A 27994-nucleotide genomic window follows, 5' to 3' on the forward strand; every position below is an offset into this window, starting at 1 on the left:
TTTGCATAAATATGAACCGATTCGCAACTTTTTTTTTTGCCGTATTCGTCTATTCAGTAGCTAAAGTTGCACGTAGGGGATTTTGAAAATTTTGATTCTTAAGATTTTTTAGGGCTGTTTGAATCCAAAAAAATGAGAAAAAATAACGAAAAAATTTTTAATATGTCGCCATTTTTTTTCAAATCTAAATTTTCAAAATCCCCTATGTGCAACGATAACCACATGCACACAGATTACAACGCCGTTTGGTTTTTTTGTTTCTGATAATCCGTTTTTGAGTTAGAGATGACACCGTGGTGGGGGAAATTTTTTTGTTGCTCTACAAAAATGCTTATAACTTTGTAACAACATGATATTTTTTAATGAAAATTTAGGAGAATTATCTTCAATGTATACTTTAGAAAACAAAAAAAACCCGATCCCCAAATTCCTTTATTATTCCAGTCAAAAAAATTCCCGAAAATCACCTATTTTTTCGATCCTCACAGTGGCTATCCCCCTTAAACAAAAGTTGTAGGAAATTTAATTTTCTAAAAAAAATATCTCCCATAATTTTTTCTTAGGACTAATAAGAAAGTCGTAATTTCAAAATATTCAGAAGTTCCACATGCGGAACTTTTTTTGAATCTTTTCGGAATGAATTTTTTTTACACGGGTATTGACACTAAAAGAGACAAGATTATAATTTCATTTTTTTTATCCTATTAACGATTACTCTTGGGGAATTTTGATTTTAACATTGTCTTAATTAATCTTTTAATTAATCAAATTCATGCTTCTTAATAATTAGGGCTAGGATTTTTGGATTAATTTGAAAATAATTAATAATTAGTGGAAAATATTGGTCTTATGAAAAAAGTTTTCAAACAAAAGTTGTAAGAAATTTAATTTTCGAAAAAAAATGTCTCTTATAATTTTTTCTTAGGACTAATATGAAAGCCGTAATTTCAAAATTAAGATTTTCGTAATTAATCAAATTTTGAATCATTCATTATGAATCTTAATTTTCGAATTACGGTGAAAATATTGATCGTATAAGAAAATTATAAGAGACATTTCTTTTAAAAAATTAAATTTCCTACAACTTTTGTTCGAAAACTTTTTTACTAAGACCAATATTTTCGATGTAATATCAAAAATTTGAACTACTCATTTCAAAAATAAGGCAAAAATCTTGTCCCTACAAATAATTATAAAATACAATTATATTAGGAGGTATTTCATGAAACAAAATAAAAAAATCGATAGGGAAATTGATTGTTTTGGGCCCATACGAAAATTACAGTAAATTTAAAAAAAAATTTGGGTACCAAGATGGGCTCAGCTCATTTTAAAAACGCGCGCTCGCGTAAATAAAATTTCCCATTCGAATAACGGAAAAAATTTTTTTTTTACTGAAATTTTATAACTCGTTAATGGATCAATTAATTGGGAGGATCATAATATATTTTTGTAGAGAATCGAACGCTCTACAAAAAAGATCTCTTATAATTTTCTGATAAATTTAACCGTTCAAAATTTACTTTTTTACGAAAATTTCAATTTTTTTCGAAATCATTTATTTTTAAAACCTGTAATTTTTTAACTATGAGATTTAAAAATTATTAAATGACATATTTTGATTGCAAAAATAATGATCTACAAAAAATATCTTATGACATTTTGCCATAAGACTGACAGTTTTGTTGGAAAAGTAAAGAAATTTACCATAAATTTGAATTTAAACATAAATATTAAATCATTTACTTATTATTGATATTTATTTTCATCCTTTATTATCAGCTTTCAAACTTTATACAAATAATTATAAAATACAATTATATTAGGAGGTATTTCATCGAACAAAATAAAAAAAAACGATTAATGAAGAAAGTAATAGTAACTATTAATACAAGATGATTTGTTCTTTTGTTGACGTATGTGATTATTCGTTTTGTTTATGCGTTTGGAAGAATATGACTTCGTCGGCAATGACAGCAGTTGTAGGTCTGGGATTCCCGTTGTCGTCTTTTATTTCGCCGTAACTTAATCTTCCGTTTACCAAAATACGCTGCCCTTTTTTTAAATTTGAGTAGACGTTGTCACGCAAGTACGGTTTGAATACACATATTCTGTGCCAATCTGTACGTTGTACATAATCACCTATAAAGTATTTCAAAATTTAGTTATATGTATGAGGCTTTCAGTGTTAAATCGGAGATTTTGAAAAATTTTAATCTTTTGATACTTTTCAGTACTCATCAAAAAACTCGTGCTGATAAATTTTAAGATTTTTTCGATGACTCATTCGAAAATTGATTTTTTGCTCATAACTTTTTTGGTAATGGTCCGAATAGAAAATTTGTTTTTATTAAAATTTTTATTTTTTCATGTGCATTTAAAAAAAAAAATGCGAACAAGTTTTTCAATACATTTTTCAACGTGATTTTAAAATTTTAAACTTTAAATCTTTTTTTTTTAAATTCATGTATATTCTGATTTTTTTGAAAATTTTTTATAACAAACTACAATCTGTTCCATAACTTTTAAGTCCAGTCTGATCGTTACTATTTATTATTTTTTTAATTAACGACTAATTATTAATTTTAAACACCACTTTAAAAAAATAGAAAAATAATAAATAGTGACAAAAATTGACATTCGTTTTGATTAATAGAAAAAACTAAATTTTTCAAATTTTCAAAATTCGAAAAAAAATAATAGTCATGAATTTTTACTATAAGATCTGACTTAAAAGTTGTGGAATAAATTATAGTTTGTTATAAAAAATTTTCAAAAAAATCAAAAAATACATGAATTTCGAAAGAGAAGATTTAAAGTTTAAAACTTGAAAAATACAGAGAAATATTTTGAAAAACTCGTTCGTACTTTTTCTGAAAATCAATAGGAAAATAAAATTTTCGATTTGGACCATTACCAAAGAACTTATGAGCAAAAAAACCAAAAATAGAGCGATTTTCAAACGGGTCATATAAAAAATCTCAAAATTTTGATGGGTACTACAAAATATCAAAAAGATTAAGAAATGAAATATTAAAATTTTTCACTGTCCGATTTGGTATGGAATTGCCCCATATGTTAGGGTGAAATGAAGACTAAATTTTTTTTTTAAATCTCAATATCTCGAAATGTTCTACTAATTTCAAAAATTTTAAATCAATTTCTGCTTATAAATCACTTGAATATTTCTGTTAATTGAAGAAAAAAAAAGTATTATTTATTAATTATCTTGTCTTCAACTTAAATATGAGAATATAATACAAATTTATGATCAATTATTTCAAATTTGTCCGATTAATGGTGTCGATTTTTAATTTTAAAAATCAATGGGACTCCAAGATATTGAAATTGAAAACAAAAAAACAAAAATTTATTTAGAACTAGAAAAAATTACTTGGCGCAAGGAATTATTAATGACTAAAAAAATCTTTTCTCGCCCCAAGACAATTTTTGTATTTATTCAGAATGCATAAAATTTCTTGGTGCAAATTTAAATTTCTTCGGCAAATAATCTTTTTTCTGCGTATTTTATAAATTTAGTAGAGTTATTTGGCTAGTCACGTAGTGACTGCGGATTGATCGTAATATTTCAAATTACGAAAAATAACTTGAAGAAAAAAAAATGATTTTTTATTTCTTTGGTTAATTTATTCTGCTCTAAAATAATTAATTAAATAAATTAAAAGTACTTTAAACTAGCTGAAGTACATGAATAACTTCTAAATTACAGATTTAAACTGTAAAATTTTTGTATAAGGTAAAGTACCCAGTAGTTGAACAGGTTTCAAAGTAAAACGTCTTTGACCCTACTTTTAATAAATAGAGTTGTAATTATTAGTTCAAATGAATGATTTTTATGAAAATATAAACAATTTTGAATTGATTGAAGGGCAAAATAACGCAGATAATTGAATATTTATATTTTGACAACGTTTTTTAAGATAGACTATGAAAGGAGTAGTAGTTGCCCTGATTAAAAACTCCGATTGAAACCGCTGATTTCCGATTGGATCCGATTGGTTCCGATTGAAATCCGATAGACTTTCAATCGGAATTAATTGGTTTCAATCGGAGTTTTTAATCAGGGTGAACAAGCAACTCTGACAAGCCGCAGTAGTTGAACACACCGGGAGCAGTAGTTGAACTAATAAAATATATGGCAATAGGCACACCAAAATTTTTTAACGTTTTATTGAAATATCAAAAGAATTATAATATATTATTGAATAATATTAAAAATTATACTGTGAATACTTAATATGATCATTTAAAAATGAGAAATATTTGTATTTAATTTTTTATTACTAATTAATTAATTATTATGAACTAAAAATAACACAAAAAATGAACTGTTACCTGAATTTAAAATCATAAATACTTTTTTTTATTGATTATAAATATAATTTTTTTATTAAAAGGACAGAATAAGAATTTAAACTTTTAGATCTAAATAGTTTCTTATTTAATTCTTGAAGTTTTTTTGTAAAGTTGTTAAGTCGTGAAATTTTATGGATTTAACTCACTTTATTGTAAATTTTACAAATTATAACGGATTATTTTTTATTAACAAACAAATGTTATTCGCAATTTTCATCTTACCTATATGTTGTGAACTTTTTTTGGTTAGAAAATAATAAAAATTAATTTTGATAAAATAGATACGTTTTCACACGAAATCACTTAAAATTATTACACTAGTTGTTGATGAATCACTCATACTTTATTTTCGTATATCTTTTTTAAAAAATAAATAATTAAATTAAATTATTTGTTATTGCACTAGAACAAATTTCACGCTGTTCACCTACTGCTGCCATAAAAATAACATGGACCCAATAATTGAACATGTATCGTCAACTTGTTCAAGTTTTGGGTAACGCTCTGAACATTGGGAGGTATAGTTAGACGCTAAAATTTAATATAAAAATTTTAGTTTACGTCTTTGCAAAAAATATATAGTATTTAGAAAAGACTATTTCATTGGGTGGTATAATTTTTTTTACTTAAAATGATGATATACTGTTTTTTTTTACTGATTGTTCGGCTTACGGTACAGTATCTTTTTCATGAAAAAAATGGCATCTATCGGCTATTCTTGACATGTCAACTTTAAAGTTAAAAAATATATAATTTTTTTGAGTTATAATTGAAAAAACTTACAGAAATCAGTTACTGTATCATTGAATAATTATAACATGCGCATATTACTCATAATTGCTGGAACTAACTACGCGACGAAAGCCCCTATCTATCGTATCTCGAAAGCAGTAAATGAGTTTGCTCCACAAATTGATATTTTCGATGTATCGACAAAGTACATGCACACATTAAAAAGTGTGCAAGGAGCGTAATCCTGAAGTGATCTTATCTATGGTGCATAGCGTAATGATAGTGAAAATGAACCTTATATCAATTTTATAGTTATGAGATTTACCATTTCTTCTGCTGAATTTCTAATCTAATTTAATTAAATTTAATTTAATGTTGTTATTTCAAATAACAGATTCCTTTTCTGGTATATTTCTGTTATGTTTATTTTTCTGCTATAATTTATATATTCGATTTTGTATAGATTATGATGGAAATCTGTGCAATGTATTAGTTAGTTTATGAGATTATACTTGATGAAATTATATTATATACTTATGTTCTATGAACACGCACTTGTGTGAATTTTTTGTATAATTGCCGAGTGGCGTTAATAAATAAATAAATAATATGTATACGGATTTTGTATAACAACAATTCTAAAAGTCTGTTCAACTACTGGTCCCATTTTTAGAAGTGTTCAAGTACTGGGTACTTTACCTTATTAAAATTTTAGTGTCGTAACTAAATGTCGGACTCAGAAAATTAATTTTTAATTAAATAACCACTCAGAATATCCACTTCCCAAGCCCTTCGAACCGAAGTTCGAAGGGTGAACGATCATCGATGACTGAGTTTCGGCCAAGAGCTAAAACTCAGTCTTCCTCACGCTCAGGGAAGAGGATTATTCCTCATCATCATGGCTGTATCGACTCAACTATAGAGTAGAGAGGATGTGAAGATATACTACAGAAATGATCCTGTGAAGTATGATCTTAATTATTTTCCCTCTTTCGATGGCTTTTAACATCGATATGACAAGTATTGGACTAGGAAAAAAAATTGCCCACTTTTGCCACCTAGCGGCCGACCCGGAACTGTATAAATTCCATCAGTTATTTCTACAGACTGTTGCCGAGGAGGTTTCTACCGTAACGGTAATGAGAAATAAAACTTTTTTTTGTTTTTCACTCCATCATCATAAATGTATAACATATATAAATATGTGTAAAAATAAAAATAATTTCAATAGACAGATTTATGCAAACCTCCTTCATATTTATAGTTTGTATGTGTAGCTAATGAAAATACTACAACTGGATGCTCTTCAGTTCCTCGTTTTTGTGGCTCACCTCCAACTCTACCAAGTAAACAAACTTGATTTAATGCTGAAAAGTTACGGTAATTTATCATTATTAAGATTTAAATTATGTGACAATCATAATAGCTCAGTTAGATTAATTAAGTAACAAAAATCCCCGTCATAATTGTGATGCAAAAGAAAAAAAATTAATAAATGAATTTCATCATTTGAATACTTCTGTTTCATAATAAAATATAAAAAATTTAAATTTAATAAATATTCTGTGCAAGTGGCAACACATAATTATATTTATAATTTGGTACACTTTCCAACAATATCAACACGTCAGACTCGAGGCTACAGACCAAATTGATTAAATTTGTGGCCTACGTTATTAATATCAAGGATTTTAACACCAACGTAAAGAATAATATTAATTTCTCAACTTATGAAGGCTTTACTACCGGCTAATTTACTTCGAAATCTCTTTTTTTATAAACTAATTAACAACTTTACAGACTTTTGAGATTCTACTGCGCGGAAAAAACGGGCTTGAGAAATCTATGAATTTTTATTATGCTGTCGACGAAACTTTAAACAGGAAGTTGAGTTGCCAAAAAATTATTGTGCTACACTACAAAAAACTTTATATACTTTAAACTTATTGATAAATTGTATTGAAAATTATTTGTCTAAATTAGGAATTTCAGCAGAGAATAAAAATTTTTCGAGGCTCGCAATAATAATTGAATCGTTTATTTGAGAAACCCCATAAGTCAAGAAAACAAAATTTTTCAGGAAACACAAAAAACATTTTTTTAGAAAAACTTGACATTAAAATAATAAATAAATAATTGAATACAATAATGTTAGAGTCTCTGAAAAAGATTCCAACAAGAAAAATTTAATTTTTTAACTGAAACTACTTAAAAAAATTATTTAAAGTTAATGTTAAAAAAGAAATTACAAAAAATTTTAATTAATTTAAACATTTTAATTAGTCATAAAATAGTCAACAATAAAACAACATTTGAAATTAAATTCCCAAAAAAACGCGAATTTTAAATAAAAAAAAAAAAAAAATTGTTTCTGTAAAACTAAAACTGCATATGTTTATTTGAGTCATTGACTTATGGGGTTTCTCAATTAAATGAAATTGCTGTCACCCCGTTTATTTTTTTTTTAAACGCTGATTTGATGCAGATTTTGATTGATTTCTATGGAGGAACATCCGAAGAACCCACAAATTCAAAAAGCCCAATTTCGTAAAAAACATGACTTATGGGGTTTCTCAAATAAACGCTTCAATTATAGTGCAGCATATTTCTTTTTCAATTAGTAATTTTAGTTTATCTAAATTTAAACTCAACATCATATAGTCTAACAAATAATAAATCGTTTTTAAATATCAGTGTCAGAGACTTCACTTTTTAAAACATTAATTTAAATTATTAATTAGCTCCGAATCATTTTGCGCTTATGACATTTAAAAATTCTAAACTTGTTTATTATATAAAAGACTATATATTTAAATCGAATTTTATATTAGTTATCATAGAATAATTTCAGCTGTCACTCTTAAAGTGTCAGAAAATAGGCCCCTTCCCTATAATTATTTTTAATTTTATGATACTGAAGTGAGCAGACCTGACAGTTTTTGAATTTTTTTAAAAACGATTAACTTTAAAAAAAAATATTTTAAAAAATTGCACTCATAGTTTATTAAATTTTCTACATGTGCATATTTTTAGTTTTTTTTTTTTTTGTAATTTATTTGTTGAAAAAAAATTCAAAAATTTGTAATTGTCTGCTACCTTCAGGCTGATAAAATTTATAAAAAAAAAAATAAAAAATATGCATTTGTGGAAAATTAAAAAAGCTATAGGTGCAATTTTTTTAAATATTAGACGTCGGCTAAATTAGGTAACATAAATAAACTTTATATTCTAAGGGCCAGTTTTTCAAAGCGGGCTTATTTTTAATCCAGATTTAAATTATTACTGTTGGTATATCTATATATTATTAAAATAAACCCGGTTTAAAAAACTGGCCCTAAATGATAAGTGTGAATGTAACTGACAAGTGGGAATTTTTCAACAAATAAATAAAGTGTAAGCAGAGTATAAATTTAAAAATGCGTATTTAACTCAATAAAGAATCCACGCGCGCATTTTTTTAAATTCCGTTATGTAAATTTATTTATTTATTTATTCAAAATTTATAAAATACCTCATCTGCTACATTCGCACTCATCTTAAAACTGACATTAAAAAATTTTATTTATTTTTAATAAACAAAATAAATATTGACAGTTAAAAATTTCAAAAAATGCATGCGGAGAATTTAAAAACTTTCTCTTGTGGAATTTTTTAAAAATTTTATGATGACAATTAATGAGTGTGATTGCAAATATAAGACAATTTATAAATTTTAAATAAATAATGAAATTTAAAAAAATGCGCGTACTGATTTTTTCAAATATTCAGATACGCATTTTTTAAATTTTTTCTTCTTACATTTCATTTATTTAAAAATTAAAAAAATTGACAGTTGTCATCAAAATTGACGCTCATTGACAATTAACTTCATATTTATAAACATTAAAATTCAAGTTGTCGGTTACTTTTAGCATCATATATTCTAACGATTTAAATCCTACTGTATTTTTAATAAAATAATTTGTCAAGCCAAAAAAATAATTAATAAGTAAATAAATCACTTAATTAAGCATAAAAAAAACATACTTTTTTCTAATCTTGATGGTTCTGCAGCATTAGACATAGATTTTGGCATTACCCGGTTTAGTTGTTGGCACGTGAGATTGATAACCTGTAAATTAACATTCCGCATTAATTAAATATATATAATTCATTAAATAAATTATATCACATAAAAAAAAAACGTCAATACTTTTTTCGCAAACATTTTGAATGTTAATTAAAAAATAGTTTGTTATGAACAATTGAATTATCGAAAGAAAACAACAAATTCTTAGAAATAAACGAAATTCCTTTTATTCAAAACTCACTCATACAATTCAGTCGTACCAAGCAAAGATAAAAAGTTCTATTTTTAAATTGTGGTAACAATGGGAAGGAAAACAAACTGCGTTTGATTTTTAATGAATTGTTGTCGTAATAAATTACGTGTTTAATTGTTTTTTGAATTTATTTTTTGATAAATACGAGTAAGTATACATTTTTTTAAAATATATTTTAATAAGAACATAAGTTTTATTTTTTTATTGATAAATTCATATTTTTATTTTTTAGGTTCGGTTTTATTGAATAATAAATTAAATTAATAAATAATGGACTCAAGAGATTTATTCAAAGCATTTTATGATGACCCACGTGTCGCTTGTCAGTATGGTGTGAAATGTTATCAGAAAAATCCGGAACATCATGAAAAATATAAACATCCACCGGCAACTCAACAAGTGAGATAATTTATTTTTATACATTAATTATTTTTTTTAAAATTAATTTTGTCAATGAAAAATTGATACTGAAAGTATCAAACGTCAGGCAATTTTTTAAATTTTATGAGTAAATTAGTTGTAAGTAAAATAATGAGTGTGAATGCAGCAGACATCAGACAAATTTAAAATTATTAATAAATAGAGTAAATAACACCGGCACACAAAAAAAAAATAAGTTCTCTGTACTTTTGACGGGACCGATTTATTCCCATGTATTTTGACCCGCTGAATCCGAATCCGAGGTCCGTTTAACCCGTACACCCTCAGATTTTTAGAAAACTTTAAAAAACCTCAAAAATACACATAAATCGACCGTTTTTTAAATTTATACATTTTTTTAACCCTAACTAAGCATGATTTTTATGTATTTCGGTCCTCCACATACTAACCTGAAGTTTATTTAAAACATTAGCCATTTAAAGTCTGAGTAAATTCCAAAAAACCCCAAAAAATTGCAAATTTTAGGGGTTAGATATAAGCGGAGAACGAATTAATATTGAAATAACGTTTCTATAAAGATTTTTTGAAGCATATTAAAATTTTTTTATGTTTTAGGCCAAAATATTTTTTATATATATATCACAGATCGAACAGTATGATTTCTTTTATTTATTTCGATTTAAAAATTGATTTTTGTTATAGCAAATTTTATTTTTTTCGATTTTTTGGGAATTTTTGCCATTTATTTAAAATTTTAGAGATGTCTGAGCCATGGATGTTCGAGAATTATATGTGACAGATAAACATGCATGAAAATAATTATTTATTTAGCCCTATAAAATTTTTTTCATCACAATACTAAGAATTTTTTTGCTTTTTTGCAATTTTTTGGGGTTTTTTGGAATTTACTCAGACTTTAAATGGCTAATGTTTTAAATAAACTTCAGGTTAGTATGTGGAGGACCGAAATACATAAAAATCATGCTTAGTTAGGGTTAAAAAAATTTATAAATTTAAAAAACGGTCGATTTTTGTGTATTTTTGAGGTTTTTTAAAGTTTTCTAAAAATCTGAGGGTTTACGGGTTAAACGGACCTCGGATTCGGATTCAGCGGGTCAAAATACATGGGAATAAATCAGTCCCGTCAAAAGTACAGAGAACTTATTTTTTTTTGTGTGCCGGTGTAATTAATAAAATTAAATTTTAAAAATATGCGCGTTTAGAAAATTTTGAAATTAATAAGTGAATTTTTTTTAAATTTTATTTCATTAATTATTTACTCTATTTATTTATAATTGTAAATTCGTCTGATGTCTGCTACATTCACACTCATGTAAAATAAAATTTTTATGAGTGTGAATGTAGTAGACGTGAGATATTTTATGAATTTTAAATAAACATGTAACTGAAGTTGCGATCGGTCAATTGAACGCCAATATATGTAGATATACATAATAAAAAAAATAGTAAAAATTGAATAGAAGGTTGTGAGTGACGTTCATCGCTATGAAAATATATAATAATTGTGTAGAGAAGCCCTAGGTTCTCGTATCACATCAATTCCACAGCCATCGAGTATCGGAACCACTGTAATTTCTAGCTGAAAAGTTCTAAAACCGCAAAAAAAAATTCTGAGTACAATTTACTCTGCTGGAAAAAAAATCGAGCATGTCTGGAGTCACCTGAATTGGATAACCCTGATTAAAAATAGTCATTGAAAAGTATTGAAAAAGATGAGAATTGAATCCTCTTGAATACTTTCTATACCCACAGGTTTTCATTTGGACATAAAATTAATACTTTTCAATCCCAAAATAATATAAAAATTTCTAAACTTCCAAGGAATTGGAAAAGATTCAAATGAATTGATATTTCGAATCTTTCTGAATACTTTTCAATACCAAAAAAGTTTCGAATTTTAGAGTCACGTATGGGATTGAAAAGAACTCAAATGAATTGAAATTTTTGAATCTTTTTGAATCCTTCTCAATACCAAAATAGTTCCATATTTCGGATCGAGTGTAGGATTGAAAAAAATTCAAATGAATTGAAATTTTTGAATCTTTCTGAATCCTTCGTAATACCAAAATAATTCCATATTGGAAGGTATTGAAATGATGAAAGATTGAATCGAAATTTCAATTCCATTCAATACTTTCCAAAACCTCCGTGGGATTGAAAAGAATTGAAACAATTTTCACTCCTTTTCAATGAGTATTTTTAATCAGGGAAATAAACAGATAAATGAATTAAAATAATGGAATTTGAAAGAAACGTGCGCGCGGATTTTTCATTTTTCTAAATACGCATTTTATAATTTTTATTCATGAGTGTGAATGTAGCAAACATCAGACAAATTTATAATTGTAAATAAATAGAGTAAATGATTAAAAAAATAATATTTATAAAAAATGCACTTACTAATTTTAAAATTTTGTACATGTGCATTTTTTAAAAATTTTATTTTATTAATTTTTTACCCTGTTTATTTATAATTTTAAATTTGTCTGATGCCTGCTACATTCATACTCATTTTTTATTCTACTTACATTTTTGTTATTTATTCAAAAATTTCAAAAATTCTCTTCAGTTACATTTACACTCATAAATTTTTATTATTTGCACAATAAGATTTTTTAAAGTTTTTCCTATAAGTATTTTATTTCTTTGCTTAAAAGAAATACATTTTTTTAATGTCTGCTACTTTTAGTATCATATTAAAAATGATACTGACGTTAATCGGTGTGTAATAATTTTTAGATTTTTTTATGACGATAAATTATAAGAAAAAAAATATTTTAAAAAATTGCACTAGTAGATTTTTAAATTTTCTATAAGTGCATAATTTTAGTTTTTTTTTTTTAAATTGACTTGTGGAAAAAAAAAAATCAGAAAATTGCTAAGTATGAGTGTGAATGTAGCAGACATCAGCCAAATTTACAATTATTAATAAATAGAGTAAATAATTAATAAAACAAAATTAAAAAAAAACGCGCACTTAAAAAATTTTGAAATTAACAAGTGTATTTTTTATAAATATTATTTTTTAAATTGTTTACTCCATTCATTTATAACTTTAAATTTGTTTGACGTCTGCTACATTCACACTCGTACTTAAGTAAGCTGACCTCTAAAAGTTTTTGAATTTTTTTTTAAACGATAAATTATAAGAAAAAAAATATTTAAAAAAATTGCACCTATAGTTTTTTAAATTTTCTACATGTGCATATTTTTAGTTTTTTTTTTTTTTCATAATTGACTTGTGGAAAAAAAAATCCGGAAATTGCTAATCGTCTGTTCACTTATAAATTACTAAAGTAAGCTGACCTCTAAAAATTTTTGAATTTTTTTTTAAACGATAAATTATAAAACAAAAAATATTTTGAAAAATTGCACCCATAGTTTTTTAAATTTTCTACATGAGGATATTTTCAGTTTTTTTTTTTTTTCATAATTGACTTGTGGAAAAAAAAAATCCGAAAATTGCTAATTGTCTGTTAACTTCATAAGTGAAAATGTAGCAGACATGAGAAAATTAATGAATTAAAAATAAATGAAAAAAACGTAAATTGAAGAAAAGAAAAAAATGCACGTACTGATTTTTAAATTCTACAATTGTGCATTTTTTTATTTTTATTCGATTTATATTTTATTTATTTATTTCAAAATGATAATTTCCAATTGTCTGCTACATTCACACTCATTATTAACTTCAGAATGATAATTAAAATAATAATAATTATTAATATTATTAATTAATGTTAATTTTTTCAGAGTACGCGCGGTAAAACCACCACAAAAAAAGGTAAAAAACGTAAACTAAATGATGATTGTGAGAATGATGATTCTGAGTCATCAAGAAAATTAAAAAATAAAAAAGATGATGAATGTCAACAAGTTGTAGATAAACGAGACATATCACCAAGTCCGTCTATTTCAACTGATGATGATAACGATGATGATGATGATTTTGAGTGTGATGAAGAGGATATTGAAAGAATAATGAAGGAGGCTTCTGCAGAAAAACCAATTACCTGTAATTCGAATAATTCTGATGATGCTGATTTAATTACAGAAAATTCTGAAGAGTCAACATCGAAAGATAATGATGATAAAATAAATACACCGAATGATAATTCCGTGGAAACAACAGAGACTAGTCTAGCTGCTAAAAAGAAAATTATTTCAGAATTATTTCTCGTAGAAATGCCAGATGATTTTTATAAATTTTATGAATTCTGTTGTTCATTATTTAAAGATGATCCTGTTTCATCTTTAAAAAGTGTTGATTTAAAGCTCGTTGGTCCTTATGATGTGTTGGCTGGTAAAATAATAAAATACTCTGACGATGATAAGGAAAAGTACTTGAGACATTGGAGATACTTTTATGATACACCAGAGTTCCAGGTAATTTTTAATCTTTAGTATAAATTTATAACTTTTTAATGTTTTTTATTATTTTTAAAAGACTGTTTTAAAAGGAAACGATAAGGATGGACTACATTATGGATATTGGCGTGATGATTGTAAAATAAATCCAGCTTTTGTTGCTAAAAATTCAGCTAATAAGGATCATAAAATAATATCTGTTGCGCCAAATATATTTGGTGCAGTCTTGTAAGTATAATTATTATTATTAAAAAAAAAAGGCCATTTGGCAGCTAGAATGGAAATTAGATTTTTTAAAGGCGTTCTAAGAATTTTGAATTTTCATAAAAGCAGTAAAACTCCCAGTCATTAGAACCATATTTAATAATTTTCTTGATTTTATTCAAATTTTCAAGGCTATTAAATTATTGGGAGAAATAGTCAGACATAAAGCTTAAGGACAATAATTAAAGCTTATTAGACAAGTCATAAAATTATTTTTACAGAGATTGTCTAGGAGTTTTAGTATTAAAGTCATATGAACTCTAACAGTGAAGAACTGATTTTTTCGAAAAATCGTGAAAATTTCAAACAGCCATAACTTCTAAACTAATAAACCGATTTAGCCCATCTTCGATTTTCATCCACATAACACGGAAATTTTTTATTTTAATATTTGGAATTTTATAACTCATCAGCTAATTATCGTACCGAAAAGATCAATACATATTTTTGTTGGAAATTAAAAGCTCTACAAAAAAAGTATCTTATAATTTTTCGATAGATTTACTCTTTCAAAAGTTATTCGTCAAATTTAAATCCATGGTAAATTTCCGTATTACTCAACGTTCCTGACGAAAATATCAGTTTTATCACAAAATGTCATACGACTTTTTGTAGTCCATTTTATTCCCAATAAATTATCTCTTACCAAGTTTTCGAAATTCAGCAATTCTCTTTAGATATTTGCGTTTAAATGTCAATTTCTAAAGAATAATTGTGTTCTAACTGTGACCACTTTTGATCAGTTTCAAAACTAAAAATGATAAATTTTTTGACTAAAAGTCATTTACAAATGATTAACAAAGCACACAAAAAATAGGAATATACAAATATATACAGTCCGCGTCACTTGGATAGCCTCACCTATTTTTTTCAATATCTGATTCTTAATCAAAATTTTTTATTCCTTCCGCAAATCATAAAAATAATAGTTACATCCATCAGACCCATCTAAATATATTTTATTTCATCTGAAAAAATAACTTGTAGTCATTTATCTATCCAACTCGTATGTTCTTTTACAAATAAAAGTCGTGCTGATGTGTTTTTGATTCAAAGCCGATTTTTTCTTCAATTTCAGTCTCTTTAGATGCTTTGTCCATCTTATCACTCTTGTTACAGTTGAAATAGATGCTGCTGTTCCAACTTCTCCCGCTATTTGCCTCACAATCTTAATGGAATTAGATGCCGCGCGAATTATCATTCAACGTTCCCTTGGCGTTGTCGCGAATTTCGTTCGACCTTTATAATTTTTTCCGTAATTTTCATTGTTTTTCACGAAATTATTAATAACTTTCGCACTTCTATTCACTCTACTAGCGATTTCATGATGAGATAAATTTTGATTAAGTAAAAAATTAATTTTATTAATTTCTTCAATACTTATCATTTTTTGCGCCCTATTTTATACAGTAAACAATTTCGGTGTTTTGAATCGATTTTAATTTATTCACCATGCTATAAAATTGCAACATAATAATACGAAAATGAAACATATTAGTTCCTTTGCGCAATAAATTTGATTGAGGCTATCCATGTGACGAACTACCGACCAGTGGCATGTCCCCCTCATGATATCCTCGCTTTGTTTCTCGAACACTAACAACATATCTTGTTCTGTCTTAAACAAGTAACATAAAATATACAGATAATTTTAAAAGTCAGCTAGTAAAGAATCAGTTATTGAAAAAAAAATAGGTGAGGCTATCCAAGTGACGCGGACTGTATATCATACGGTAAGAGACCCAGTATCCGATCAGGGAACTAGTACCTGATCACTCATGTATTTGCATATGTATATTTACTAAATATAGTCATACAAATACATGGAGTGATCGGGTACCAGGTCTTTTACCTTATATAGGGGAAGGGCGGGCAAAAGGGGGTAGGGTAGGCAAAACAGGGTACCCCCAAAATTTGATAAAAAAAAATTTTATATTTTAAATGGTTTTTAAACATTCCAAAATCACTTCTGTAAATATAATTAAGCGTTACTTTGAATTTTTTTTGATAAACTTTTTCAAAAATCAATTGTCAGTTGAAAAATATTAATGACGTTTGTTTTATGATAAAAACTATTAAAAATTTTTTTTCTTTTTTTGTATCCAATAAACATGTAAAATATAATTTTTCTTCATGTAAATTACTTAAAAAAAAATTCAACTTAATCAAATTTGTTTAAAATCCAGAAATTTTTTTTTTTTACCTTTTTTCGGGGGTACCCCACTTTGCCCGCAGAAATTAAAAATTTTTTTTTTCAACGGTAACTGAAAATTTCTTCTATTTATTTTGAATATCATTAAAAAAAAAAAGATTTAGCGTATTTGAGTCCTCGAAAACTTGGTATTTCCTTAAGTACCCCCTTTTGCCCCTCCCTCCCCTACATTTTTTAACGAGTGGTATTTTTGGAACCTACTCAACTATTTATGATAGATTATGAAAATTCCCTGAAAAATCGACCATGAGGACAAATACAATCGCTAGATTTTATAAAAATCCACCTGATAACATGCGCTGTTATATTTTGTTTTTAATTTATAAAAATATTTATTATATTTTAGGTCACATGTAGAAGAACGTTTAAAAGTGGCTGGTCCTTTTGATAAAGCTAAAATTTCCCGTATTCAACAATCATTAAAAACTTACGCTAAAAAACATGATATAAGTTTAGATAAAAGTTCAGCTGATCTGCAAAAACGCAATCGTGATGTTGTGACAAAAACATTTCACGGTGCCGGTATTGTTGTCCCTTACAATAAAAAAACACAACTAGGATACAGACAATTAGCATTAACTGACAGTAAGTTTTACTCATCTTGCTCATCAATATTTATATGAATCTCAATAAAATATATATATACTAACTCTTTTTTTTTTTTTATTGAAAGGTCATCTACTAAAATTATTACAACAGATTGAAAAAGCCGACTGCGATGAAATAAGACAATCACTGATGAGTAAACTCGAAGAAGTTGTAAGACTTGCGACGATAGCAGCAGATGAGTGTGACTTTGGTACACCTCTAGAATTAGGTCATAATTTATTTAGTAGCGGAGTTAAATACGTACAGCGAATAGCTATGCAAATGTTTGCGCAGTCTTATAATCTTCTTAAACGGCCAGAATTTTTGAAAATTGCTGAAGCGCATGTTGCTAATAGAAAAAAAGGATGTGACTTGAGTGTACTGTGACGTCATTGATAGTCATCTGTGTTATATTATTTATATTTATTTGCTCATCACATTTATTTAAATAATTTTAAATGATACTGAAAATAGCCGCCGTTTAATAATTTTTTGATTATTTTTCAGAACGATGAATTATAAAAAAAAAAATATTTGAAAAAATTGCACCTGTAGTTTTTAAAATTTTCTACATATTGCATTTTTTTAGTTTTTTTTTTTCCAATTGATTTGTTGACAGAAAAATCTGAAAATTGTTGATCATAATTCTGTAAAAAAAACTAAAAATATGCACATGTGGAAAATTAAAAAAACTATTAGGGTGGTTGTTAAAAATTGAATTTTCTCAGGCGCTCCATAAAAAGTTTCTTTTTAGTAAAAATATACGTGGGAAATTTGGTTTTTTCTTTTTGAGTAAAAAGAACACGTGCCGCAGGATCAAAGTTCATTTTTCGATACAACCGCAGTTTTTTTTAAATATCTCATTAAATATGCAGATTAAAGGAAAAAATTATAGGAACAATTTTGTAGGAAATTAAATTCTTGACAAAAAAGGTCATACTCATTTTTTTTATAAAATGCGTATTCATGAAGATATTTTAAAAAAACTTTTCTAGATCTTATTAATTGAGCATTTTAAGGATAACGAATGTTAAAAATAACGTTTTTTCTTAAATATATACTTCGTAACTCGTAACATATCAATCATTAATACTTGTTATAGTTTCTATATCCTCAGTCCCGAGGCATCATTTTGTTTACTATTTGAATAATTTTTTATAAGTATACTAATAGACCTTTTAAGAAGCAAAAAAACTTATTTTATAATTTTTAATTTTTTAAAGCCATCTACATTAAAGCAGTAGCAATTAATTATTTTTATGGTTTAGCAAACAGCTGCTAGCTGCCAATGCCGGCAAAATTGACCCCTATACGGGGCGTCAGGATCGAGGAAGATATACTTAGAAAAATGTTATTTTCAAAATTTGTAATCCTTAAAACGCTCAATTCATAAGTCCTAAATAAAGTTTTTTCAAAATATCTTCATAAATACACATTTTATAAAAAAAATGAACATTGCCTTTTTTGTCAAGAATTTAATTTCCTACAAAATTGTTCCTATGATTTTTTCCTTTAATCTGCATATTTCATGAGATATTTAAAAAAAACCGCGATTGTATCGAAAAATGAACTTTGTTTCTGCGGCACGTGTTCTTTTTTCTTAAAAAGAAGAAATCAAATTCCCCACGAATTTTTTCACTAAAAAGAAGCTTTTTATGGGGTACCTGAGTAAATTTAATTTTTAACGACCACCCTAAAAACTATAGGTGCAATTTTTCGAAATATTTTTTTTTTTAATCATCGTTTGAAAAAAAATACAAAAATTATTAGGCGTCGGCTAATTTCACTATCATTTTATTTTCAAATTATTTATTGATAATTGACAGAAGTTTTCATAGTTTTTTCATCAAATAGTAATTTTTAAATTTGCGAGGTGAAAAGATTGTCATCAATTGATTAGCACTTGAGAGAATTGATATTTTTCTTATCAGTATCAGTATTGAAAGTTATTTTTATTTTTGTAATGAACGTCGCTGATATTGAACTCAATTTAAATCCATAGGGTAAAATTTTTATTAGATGATTTTAGCTGGTATCTATTTCCATCCATGTATTTTTCATTGTTTACAAGTTGATCTTGGGTACAAAGATGTGATTTACAAGAATATTAAATATTTTATCATCTAAATACTGTATTATTAATTCTTTTCTGTAAAAATTTCCTTATTAATTTGGAATATACGTAATAAGATTTTTTTTTAGTAATTGATGTACTGAAAAATTGCATTTTGAATGTTTGTTCAGAACCAGCAATTACTCCAGTTATAAAATAAGTATTTAATTATAAATTAAAAATTTTTAATTCATCTACACATGTAGATTTAATTTTTTTGGTACACATATTGCAAAAATCGGCAGTCATATGTGTAATTTCATTTGTGTAGACAACAGCTGCAAGTTGGTACATCAACTTTACATCACTGGTAGTTGGTTTTAAAATTTTAAAAATATAAGACGGCCTTTAAATTGTAATTAAAAAAAAAGTTCTTATTGAATTTATAATTTAAACCCAGAGTTTTTAAAAATTATTAAATTCGTTTGAAAAAAAAAGTCGTAGCCTGGATTCGAACCAGGGATCTTCGAGTAACCCAAATCTATGATTATTTACCGTCATCTGGGTGGACCTAAGACTCCACCGTCCATCTTACGGCTTTATAAATTAATATTTTTAGAAAATTTATTCACTTAAAGTATGAATTTTGTATTTTCATACTTTAATCATCACGGAGGATGAGGGCAGATGAGGCACATGGAGGCACATGACAGCAAGTGAAAGCACATGTAACGGGCAGATATCCATAGATTCCTTAGGTCTCGACACTTCACCAACTTATCTCTACCACAACCGTTCGAAAAATAGACTTTCTTATTGTCTATATAAATTGAATGAACGTTGTATTCATTGTTATCAATGATAAACGATTATACACATAAAGGGATTGCAATACATCAAATAAATAAATTCATTTTTAATAAAAAATCAATATACACTTATCCAAAAAATTAAAGGAACAAGAAAATTTTATAAATTTTTTGGTGATTTTTGGAAGGCTGTATTTTCGTGAAAAATAATCGTATCGAAAAAACAAAAAAAGCAAATTGAGGCTTGAAATCTCTAGTTTAAAGATCTTTCAGCAAAATATTTTTTCGAGCCACGATTTTTGCGGAATCATAAGAAAAAGGTCGAGACAAAATTTTTCTAAATTTTTTGGTTTTGTTTTTTAGGTCTACGGGGCCCGGAAAAATTTTTTCAAAAAAACAAATTCATGGCTCGTTTAGGAAATTTATTCAGCTACAATTTGCTTTTTTTTGTTTCTCTATACGACAATTTGCTGCTGAGATATCAGTCTTCAAATGAAAAAGGATCCTTTTGTCTTTGATTACTGATATCTCAGCAAGTAATGGTCACACAGTAATTCAAAGGGCAGTTTAATAAACTTGAATAAATTCCCTACAAGCTCCATTTTTGATTTTAAAAAAAAAAAATTTTTTTTCATCCTTGATATCCATTTGAAAAAGCCACAAAAAATGGCCATTTTCTGGTTTTTTAGTCAACTCATCGCTACTCTGCAAATATCAATAAAAAAAATAATGTTGCCAGGTAATGTTACAGCTTAATGTACCCCAAAAAACCCTGGAAATTTTCAGATTGATCCATTGAACCGTTTGTCCGGTCCGATTGCTCAAAGTTTTACAAAACAATTAAAGGAACAAGTTTTGTTCGTTAATTTAAGTAATTGTTATCGAAATGAAAGAATCAATTTTTTTTGGATTTTCTTTCATTTTTGCGTTAGTTATTCAGTAAATGTAAGGTAAAGAGAAAAAAAAAAATTTTCCAAAAAACGAGACTAAACAAGAATTTTTTTACGTTTTATTCGGGGGGTTATTTTTTTTTTTTCGTTTTTCGGAAAAAAATTTTTTTTTTTTCTTTACCTTACATTTACTGAATAACTAACGCAAAAATGAAAGAAAATAAAAAAAAAATTGATTTTTTCATTTCGATAACAATTACTTAAATTAACGAACAAAACTTGTTCCTTTAATTGTTTTGTAAAACTTTGAGCAATCGGACCGGACAAATGGTTCAATGGATCAATCTGAAAATTTCCAAGGTTTTTTGGGGTACATTAAGGGGGGGGGGTAGGGTTTTAAAATTTTTTTTAAAATTTTTTTTCTGAATGAACAATATGTCAAGAATATTGTGTACAAATTTCAAATCAATCCGAGTAAAACTAACGGAGTTACAACGTTTCAAACGACCGGCCGTGATGCCTGATTTTTATACCTGCTCGGTAGCCGCTCGAGATCCCTAGTAGAAAGCAGCTGCAATTTCTTTTGTTTCCCCAAATCCTTTTTTACGTCTGTGTGTCTTTCATAGGATGTACACTGACCTTGTACATATTATATATTTTCAGTTACATCGAGTATATACTAGTTTACTGGCAAACTTTGTGCTGAACGGTTGTGTACTCTCACAGAGCTAAAATTTTCTCGAAATTATTATTAAATTTTCGTTCCTGTTCGTTCGTTTACAGTTGTACTTTCACTCGATTAGTGTTGTTTGGTAGTTTATTTATTTGCAAAATGCCAAAGAAAGTATCTCGGAAAGATCGCCAGGAAAGTGGCACTATTGTGGGTCGACCGAGAAGAAGATCTATCTCAAAACGTGAAAATGATAGTGTTGAAGCGTCCAGCGCGTCACATAAAAAAATAAAACTCAGTACTTCTCAACATGTAGAGCAAGATTTGGAGAAACATTACAGGATTATAGACTTCTTGTTAGTATTCTCAACGCTAAGTACATTAGTGAAGTGCGTTGAATGTAATGGAAAAATAAAGTTTCGCACATGCAAATCCGAAGGTATAGCTTTCACCATCAAAGTGTCATGTGAAAAATGCAAAGCGCCTCGGTATATTCCGACTAGTGAAAGAGTGAAAACAGAGTCAAAGCAATCATATTATGAAGTGAATCATCGTTTTGCTTTCGTGATGCGTCTGTTAGGCCTAGGCTTAGCTGGATGCAATAAGTTTTGCGGTTTGATGGATTTAGCGGAATCTTTCTTATCAAGATCATGTTATAACACACATATACAGAAGATACATACGACTGTAAATGATGTTACGAAAAGATTTCTTGCTGCTGCTGTAAAAGAAGAAAAAGAGAAAACATACGAAGCGAATAACGTAGAAGATTCTAACGAATTAACTATATCAGGTGACGGAACGTGGAAGAAGCGTGGGTTCACTTCGCTATTCGGTGTCTCTTCTTTGATCGGTTACTACACGGGAAAGGTTATTGATATATTTGTCAAGAGTTCTTATTGCCACCAATGTAAAACTTGGGAAAATAAGTTAGGTACTGCCGAATTTGAAGAATGGCACGAAGAACACGTCAACAGCGGAGACTGTAAAGCAAATCATGATGGTCCATCAGGTAACATGGAAGTAAACGCTATCATACAGATGTTCAAACGGTCCGCAGAATATTATGGAGTGATGTTTAAAAATTATATAGGAGATGGTGACTCAAAAACCTACAGTGGTGTGGTAAATTCAAAACCGTATGGTGAAGATTTCACAATAAATAAGAAAGAGTGCATAGGACACGTGCAGAAAAGAATGGGTACACGTTTACGCGAACTAGTAAAAACAACTGTGGTCGATAGTGAAACTAAAAAAGGCAAAAAAATAAAGAGGAAAAGTCTATCTGGAAACGGTAAACTCACTGCAAAAATGATAGACAAATTGACCGTATATTATGGACTGGCCATTCAACGCAACCACGATTGTGTAACGAAAATGAAAAATGCGATTTGGGCGACATACTATCACTACTGCTCGACAGACGAGAAACCACAGCACGACAAATGCCCGAGAGGTGAGGACTCTTGGTGTGAATGGCAAAAATCGGCAGCTGCAAATACTCTGGATTCGTTCAAACACAGCTACAATGCTCTTCCTATAGATGTTACAACAGCCATAAAGCCAATCTATGAAGATTTGAGCAAAGACGCACTATTGCAGCGGTGTCTTGGAGGTTTCACGCAAAATAACACCGAGAGTCTCAATCAACTCATTTGGAGAATCTCTCCCAAATCAGTAAGCGATACTGCAATCGTTGTTGAAATTGCAGCAAATGTAGCAGCATCCGTTTTCAATGAAGGATCTTTTGCTCTTTTGGCCTTTTTGGATGAAATGGGCATCTCTACAGGCCCAAGTGCTCACCAGTGGGCGCGCCTAACTGATGAACTACGAATAACCCGAGCGAACGAAGAAGCTGCGCTTACACACTGAAAAAAAGAAATATTTGTCCCAAATAAATCAATTTATTTGTGGCTTTTTTTTTAATATTTTTTAATGACAAATAAATATATTTGGTACAACAAAATATGACAGTTGATTCAAATAATTTTATAATTTGACGGAAATATATAATTTATTTGTGGTAAGTAATTGATATATTTGTGGTAAAGATATTAAATTTGTGACAAATAATCTAAAATTTGGCGGTACTATACATATATTTGAAGCCCTTATTTGTTTGTAGCAATTGGATGATTTCTTTACCACAAATAAATCACTTATTTCACGAAATTAAACTACTCAAATATATTATATCTTTCTCACAATTAAATATTTATTTGGCCATATCCAAATATACGATATCTTTGGCTCAAATAAATCTTAGTTGGCTCGAATAAATCTTTTTTTCAGTGCAACAAAAGAGGGTAGAATTCAACGTAGACAAGAGCAAAAAGATGCATTGGATATACTGAATGACAGTGTTTCATTGTATGGAGCTGGCATTGATGACTCTATGTAAGTATAAAAATTCATATTCTTTTATTGATGGTTTATTTCGAATTTTCACGTAAAAAAACCTTTAAATCGATTTTCCCGAGAACGTTATTTTGAAAGTCCGTTAACATCATCACTCAAAATGTACTGAACCGATCGCTTTGAAAATTTGAACATTACTTCTTCTCACAAATCAACAGGTAATCACGAAGCGTTTTTTTTTTTTTCATTTTTTTCTATTTTTTAATAACAAATTAAAGTCGATTTTTTGAGCTAAAATCGCGTTTTTCACTTCCAAGTGCTGTAAAAAATTGAGAAAAAAAAAAAAAAAAAAAAAAAAAAAAAAACGCTTTGTCATTACCACGAGAAATACATCACCTTTAAAATGTATATCAATTTTTTTTTTTCAGATGATCCTGTATGGAGCTATGATGTTCACCGCAAAACAACTTTTTTTGAAGGTGCCTCGGGAGATTCAACGTCACCGGCTTATTTTTCAATATTTTCCAATGAAAATTTTTTCTGATATAGTTCATAAGTTGTACAACAATATGTCATTAAGTTAAATGAAATTATATTACTCATTTCGCTGAGAAAAAATCATAAAAATATGCTTTTTTTTCGCCTTTAAAGCCCTACCCCCCCCCCCCCTTAAGCTGTAAAATTACCTGGAAACATAATTTTTTTTATCAATATTTGCAAAGTAGCGATGAGTTACTAAAAAACCAGAAAATGGCCATTTTTTGTGGGTTTTTCAAATGGATATCAAGGATGAAAAAAAATTTTTTTTTGAAAAAATCGAAAATGGAGCTTGTAGGGAATTTATTTAAGTTTATTAAACTGCCCTTTAAATTACTGTGTGACCATTACTCGCTGAGATATCAGTAATCAAAGACAAAAGGATCCTTTTTCATTTGAAGGCTGATATCTCAGCAGCAAATTTTCGTACAGAGAAACAAAAAAAAGCAAATTGTAGCTGAATAAATTTCCTAAACGAGCCATGAATTCGTTTTTTTGAAAAAATTTTTCCCGGCCCCGTAGACCTAAAAAACGAAACCAAAAAATTTAGAAAAATTTTGTCTCGACCTTTTTCTTATGATTCCGAAAAAACCGTGGCTAAAAAAAATTTTTTGCTGGAAGATCTTCAAACTAGAGATTTCAAGCTTCAATTTGCTTTATTAATTTTTTCGACACGATCATTTTTCACGAAAATACAGCCTTCCAAAAATCACCAAAAAATTTATAAAATTTTCTTGTTCCTTTAATTTTTTGGATAAGTGTATAATTAAATAAATTAAACAAAATAAAATACCCCGTGTCGGAATCGAACCTGAAACTTTCACTCATCATACAACTACATGTAAAATTATATCGTATTGTATGTGTAAACAATATTAGTAGTAGTAGTAGTAAACAGAAAAAAAATTTTCGACTAAAGGTAAATAGGGTAAAGGACCATTATGGCCACTGCTCCATTTTTGGACATTCAATACTTTATTTTAATTAATGAAAAAGTTTAAAAAAAGAAATTCCAGTGTAATATTGTGATAAAAGTATCCTACACATTTGAAAAATTAATTATGTCATTGCGTATTTTACAAATTTTGTAATTAAGATTTCTAAGTGGCCAAAACTGGCCGTAAATGGGTCAAAAACGTTAATTCTGCCCTATTCTTGACTCAAGAAATTTTTACCCAAAAAGCCAGTCGAGCTCAACCAACAGTCAAACTAAAGCAGATATTTCACGTACACGTGAGATCAAAAATTGATTTCGATGAGAACAATTTAGATGAGCACTATTTTGATTTAAAAATTGAAATGAAACATTTGATGTCTAGTGTACATAAAAAATTCAATCCATGTTTTTGCTCTCTCCCACACGTAAAATAACTTTATGTAAAATGGCAGCTTTAATTTTACGTCAAATTAATATGTTATTTCATGTATGTGAGAGCTAATAAAGTTCAATTTAAATTTTTTATGTGTATTAGACCTCATCGAGATGTCAAAAGTTTCATTTCAATTTCTGAGCTGAAACTCTGATGGTTTTCTGGGCTTATGAAAACCTCATTTTTTGAGGATGAAGTTGAAATTTTCTCTGACCAAGACGAATTTTCTTTGCTCAAGAGAATCTTGACTTGTTTTCCGAAAACGTTTGTCTCTCGAAATATTTTCTTGTTACATACATACATACATACATACATACATTAGGGTGTGCCATTTTAAGGCTATATTTTTTTTTTACTGCTATACCAGAAAATCTAGTAGTATATAGAAAATAAAAAATTATGCCGCTGGGCGAAAGGGTTTAAGTCCAATAGCGGCTTAGCTCATCAAAAAATTCGATTTCCCATTTAAATAACACGGGAAATTTTTTTTTTTAACTTTGAGTATTTTTAACTCGTGAACAAATCAATAGATCGAATTGACTAATACATATTTTTGTAGGAAATTGAACGCTCTACAAAAAAGGTCTCTTATCATTTTTCGATCAATCCACCTGTTCTAAAGTTATCAGAGCTCGAAGTCAAGTTATAGTAAATTTCCAGATCTTTTTAGTTTTCCGGCAAAACTATCAGACTTATCACAAAATATCATGAGATCTTTTTTGTAGACAATTTTATTTCCTACAAATTATTATCAGTAAAATTATTCCAAATTTCGCATTGTTTTCTAGTTATTTTAATTTTAAGTTCAAGCTCTTAAAAAAGTAGTGTTCTGATCGATTTCAAGAGCTCGACATTGAAATGAAAATAACTAGAAAACAATGCGGAATTTAAAAAAATTTTACTGACAAAAATTTGTAGGAAATAAAATTGTCTACAAAAAAGATCTCATGATATTTTGTGATAAGTCTGATAGTTTTGCCGGAAAACTAAAAAGATCTGGAAATTTACTATAACTTGACTTCGAGCTCTAATAACTTTAGAACAGGTGGATTGATCGAAAAATGATAAGAGACCTTTTTTGTAGAGCGTTCAATTTCCTACAAAAATATGTATTAGTCAATTCGATCTATTGATTTGTTCACGAGTTACAAATACTCAAAGTTAAAAAAAAAAATTTCCCGTGTTATTTAAATGGGAAATCGAATTTTTTGATGAGCTAAGCCGCTATTGGACTTAAACCCTTTCGCCCAGCGGCATAATTTTTTATTTTCTATATACTACTAGATTTTCTGGTATAGCAGTAAAAAAAAAAATATAGCCTTAAAATGACACACCCTAACATACATAGATGTACATGTAGCGACTACGTGTCACTACACACATATATTAACAATGTATGAAACTTATATCTACCTCTTCAGTGTCATCGAATGCTTCTTCTAGATCTCTTTTCTCCGGGATCTCAGCCACTGCCACAAGATTTTCGTGGAACTTCTGCGGTTTTTTTATGGCTCTTTTCGCATCATCAGGCTGGTGATTATGCTCTTGGCCATTTTTTACGAAATTCCCATCAAGATCAATTGTCGCTGCCACACGACAATTGTCTTGATTCGCGTGAGGTCGGCGTCGACGAATACATTCGATATCCCTAATATATAAAAAATGAATAAATAAAGAAACGAATGTACTCTGAATTCCATCCGCGCTTTTCGAAAATTTTTAAATTAAAGTAAAGAAAAAGATAAAAAATTACACAAAATTAATGACTTACTTGACCGCTTGATTGTTAAGTAAGCGATATCGCCCTTTTGATATAAATGTAAAACCATCAAAAGTTTTGCATTCATTGAATTTTTCAGTCAACGCTAATTTTGTCTCTGTCGAGATGTTTTTAGCCATGACAAAAAAAAATTAAAAAATAAAATATTAACAAATAACGAGTCAAGTATATAACAAGATTTAATAAAACTGATATTTTACAATAAAGAAAATAAAAAAGAGTAAAATAATAAAATCACAATACGGATGAGTAAAACACGCAA

The 27994-nt window shown here is 28.0% G+C and overlaps 3 protein-coding genes and 1 non-coding gene across 6 annotated transcripts; 2 read left to right on the plus strand and 2 right to left on the minus strand.

Annotated features, from left to right (window-relative positions):
- Positions 1 to 1751: 1751 nt before the first annotated feature.
- Positions 1752 to 27991, minus strand: LOC130675862 (uncharacterized). The gene is made up of 5 exons (XM_057481747.1): positions 27724 to 27991; positions 27366 to 27600; positions 9136 to 9220; positions 6357 to 6476; positions 1752 to 2142 (listed from the first exon to the last, which is right to left on the minus strand). The coding sequence occupies exons 1-5, from the start codon at positions 27849 to 27851 to the stop codon at positions 1925 to 1927; spliced, it is 786 nt and encodes a 261-aa protein (XP_057337730.1). The 5' UTR covers positions 27852 to 27991; the 3' UTR covers positions 1752 to 1924.
- Positions 5872 to 6085, minus strand: LOC130676805 (small nucleolar RNA U3). Its single transcript, XR_008991489.1, has one exon. It is a non-coding gene; the product is annotated as a small nucleolar RNA U3 (small nucleolar RNA).
- Positions 9250 to 19393, plus strand: LOC130675861 (histone PARylation factor 1). Of its 3 annotated transcripts, none has more exons than XM_057481745.1 (7): positions 9250 to 9578; positions 9664 to 9830; positions 13587 to 13617; positions 13711 to 14219; positions 14281 to 14429; positions 17024 to 17262; positions 17351 to 19393. In XM_057481745.1, the coding sequence occupies exons 2-7, from the start codon at positions 9702 to 9704 to the stop codon at positions 17650 to 17652; spliced, it is 1359 nt and encodes a 452-aa protein (XP_057337728.1). In that variant the 5' UTR covers positions 9250 to 9578; positions 9664 to 9701; the 3' UTR covers positions 17653 to 19393. The 3 variants fall into 3 exon arrangements, with proteins under 3 accessions (XP_057337728.1, XP_057337729.1, XP_057337727.1); XM_057481746.1 differs by having other exon boundaries at positions 13717 to 14219; XM_057481744.1 differs by having other exon boundaries at positions 9260 to 9578; positions 13587 to 14219.
- On the plus strand, positions 21618 to 24672 carry LOC130675860 (uncharacterized). The gene is made up of 2 exons (XM_057481743.1): positions 21618 to 24084; positions 24474 to 24672. Exon 1 carries the CDS (start codon positions 21850 to 21852, stop codon positions 23557 to 23559), a length of 1710 nt encoding a protein of 569 aa, XP_057337726.1. The 5' UTR covers positions 21618 to 21849; the 3' UTR covers positions 23560 to 24084; positions 24474 to 24672.
- Positions 27992 to 27994: the final 3 nt, after the last annotated feature.

The sequence above is a fragment of the Microplitis mediator genome, chromosome 10 (assembly GCF_029852145.1).
Source record: "Microplitis mediator isolate UGA2020A chromosome 10, iyMicMedi2.1, whole genome shotgun sequence".
NCBI classification, from domain to species: Eukaryota; Metazoa; Arthropoda; class Insecta; order Hymenoptera; family Braconidae; genus Microplitis; species Microplitis mediator.

Bases quoted from the DNA above. Each gene is read 5' to 3' on its own strand.
- LOC130675861 (XM_057481744.1), top strand. From the start codon at position 9,702: ATGGACTCAAGAGATTTATTCAAAGCATTTTATGATGACCCACGTGTC. The intron at 9,831-13,586 runs GTGAGATAATTT...TAATTTTTTCAG, and splicing joins ATCCACCGGCAACTCAACAA to AGTACGCGCGGTAAAACCAC. The intron at 14,430-17,023 runs GTAAGTATAATT...ATTATATTTTAG, and splicing joins AATATATTTGGTGCAGTCTT to GTCACATGTAGAAGAACGTT.
- LOC130675860 (XM_057481743.1), top strand. From the start codon at position 21,850: ATGCCAAAGAAAGTATCTCGGAAAGATCGCCAGGAAAGTGGCACTATT.
- LOC130675862 (XM_057481747.1), bottom strand. From the start codon at position 27,851: ATGGCTAAAAACATCTCGACAGAGACAAAATTAGCGTTGACTGAAAAA. The intron at 27,601-27,723 runs GTAAGTCATTAA...TTTATATATTAG, and splicing joins CTTAACAATCAAGCGGTCAA to GGATATCGAATGTATTCGTC. The intron at 2,143-6,356 runs GTTTGCATAAAT...AATACTTTATAG, and splicing joins AAACTATAAATATGAAGGAG to GTGATTATGTACAACGTACA.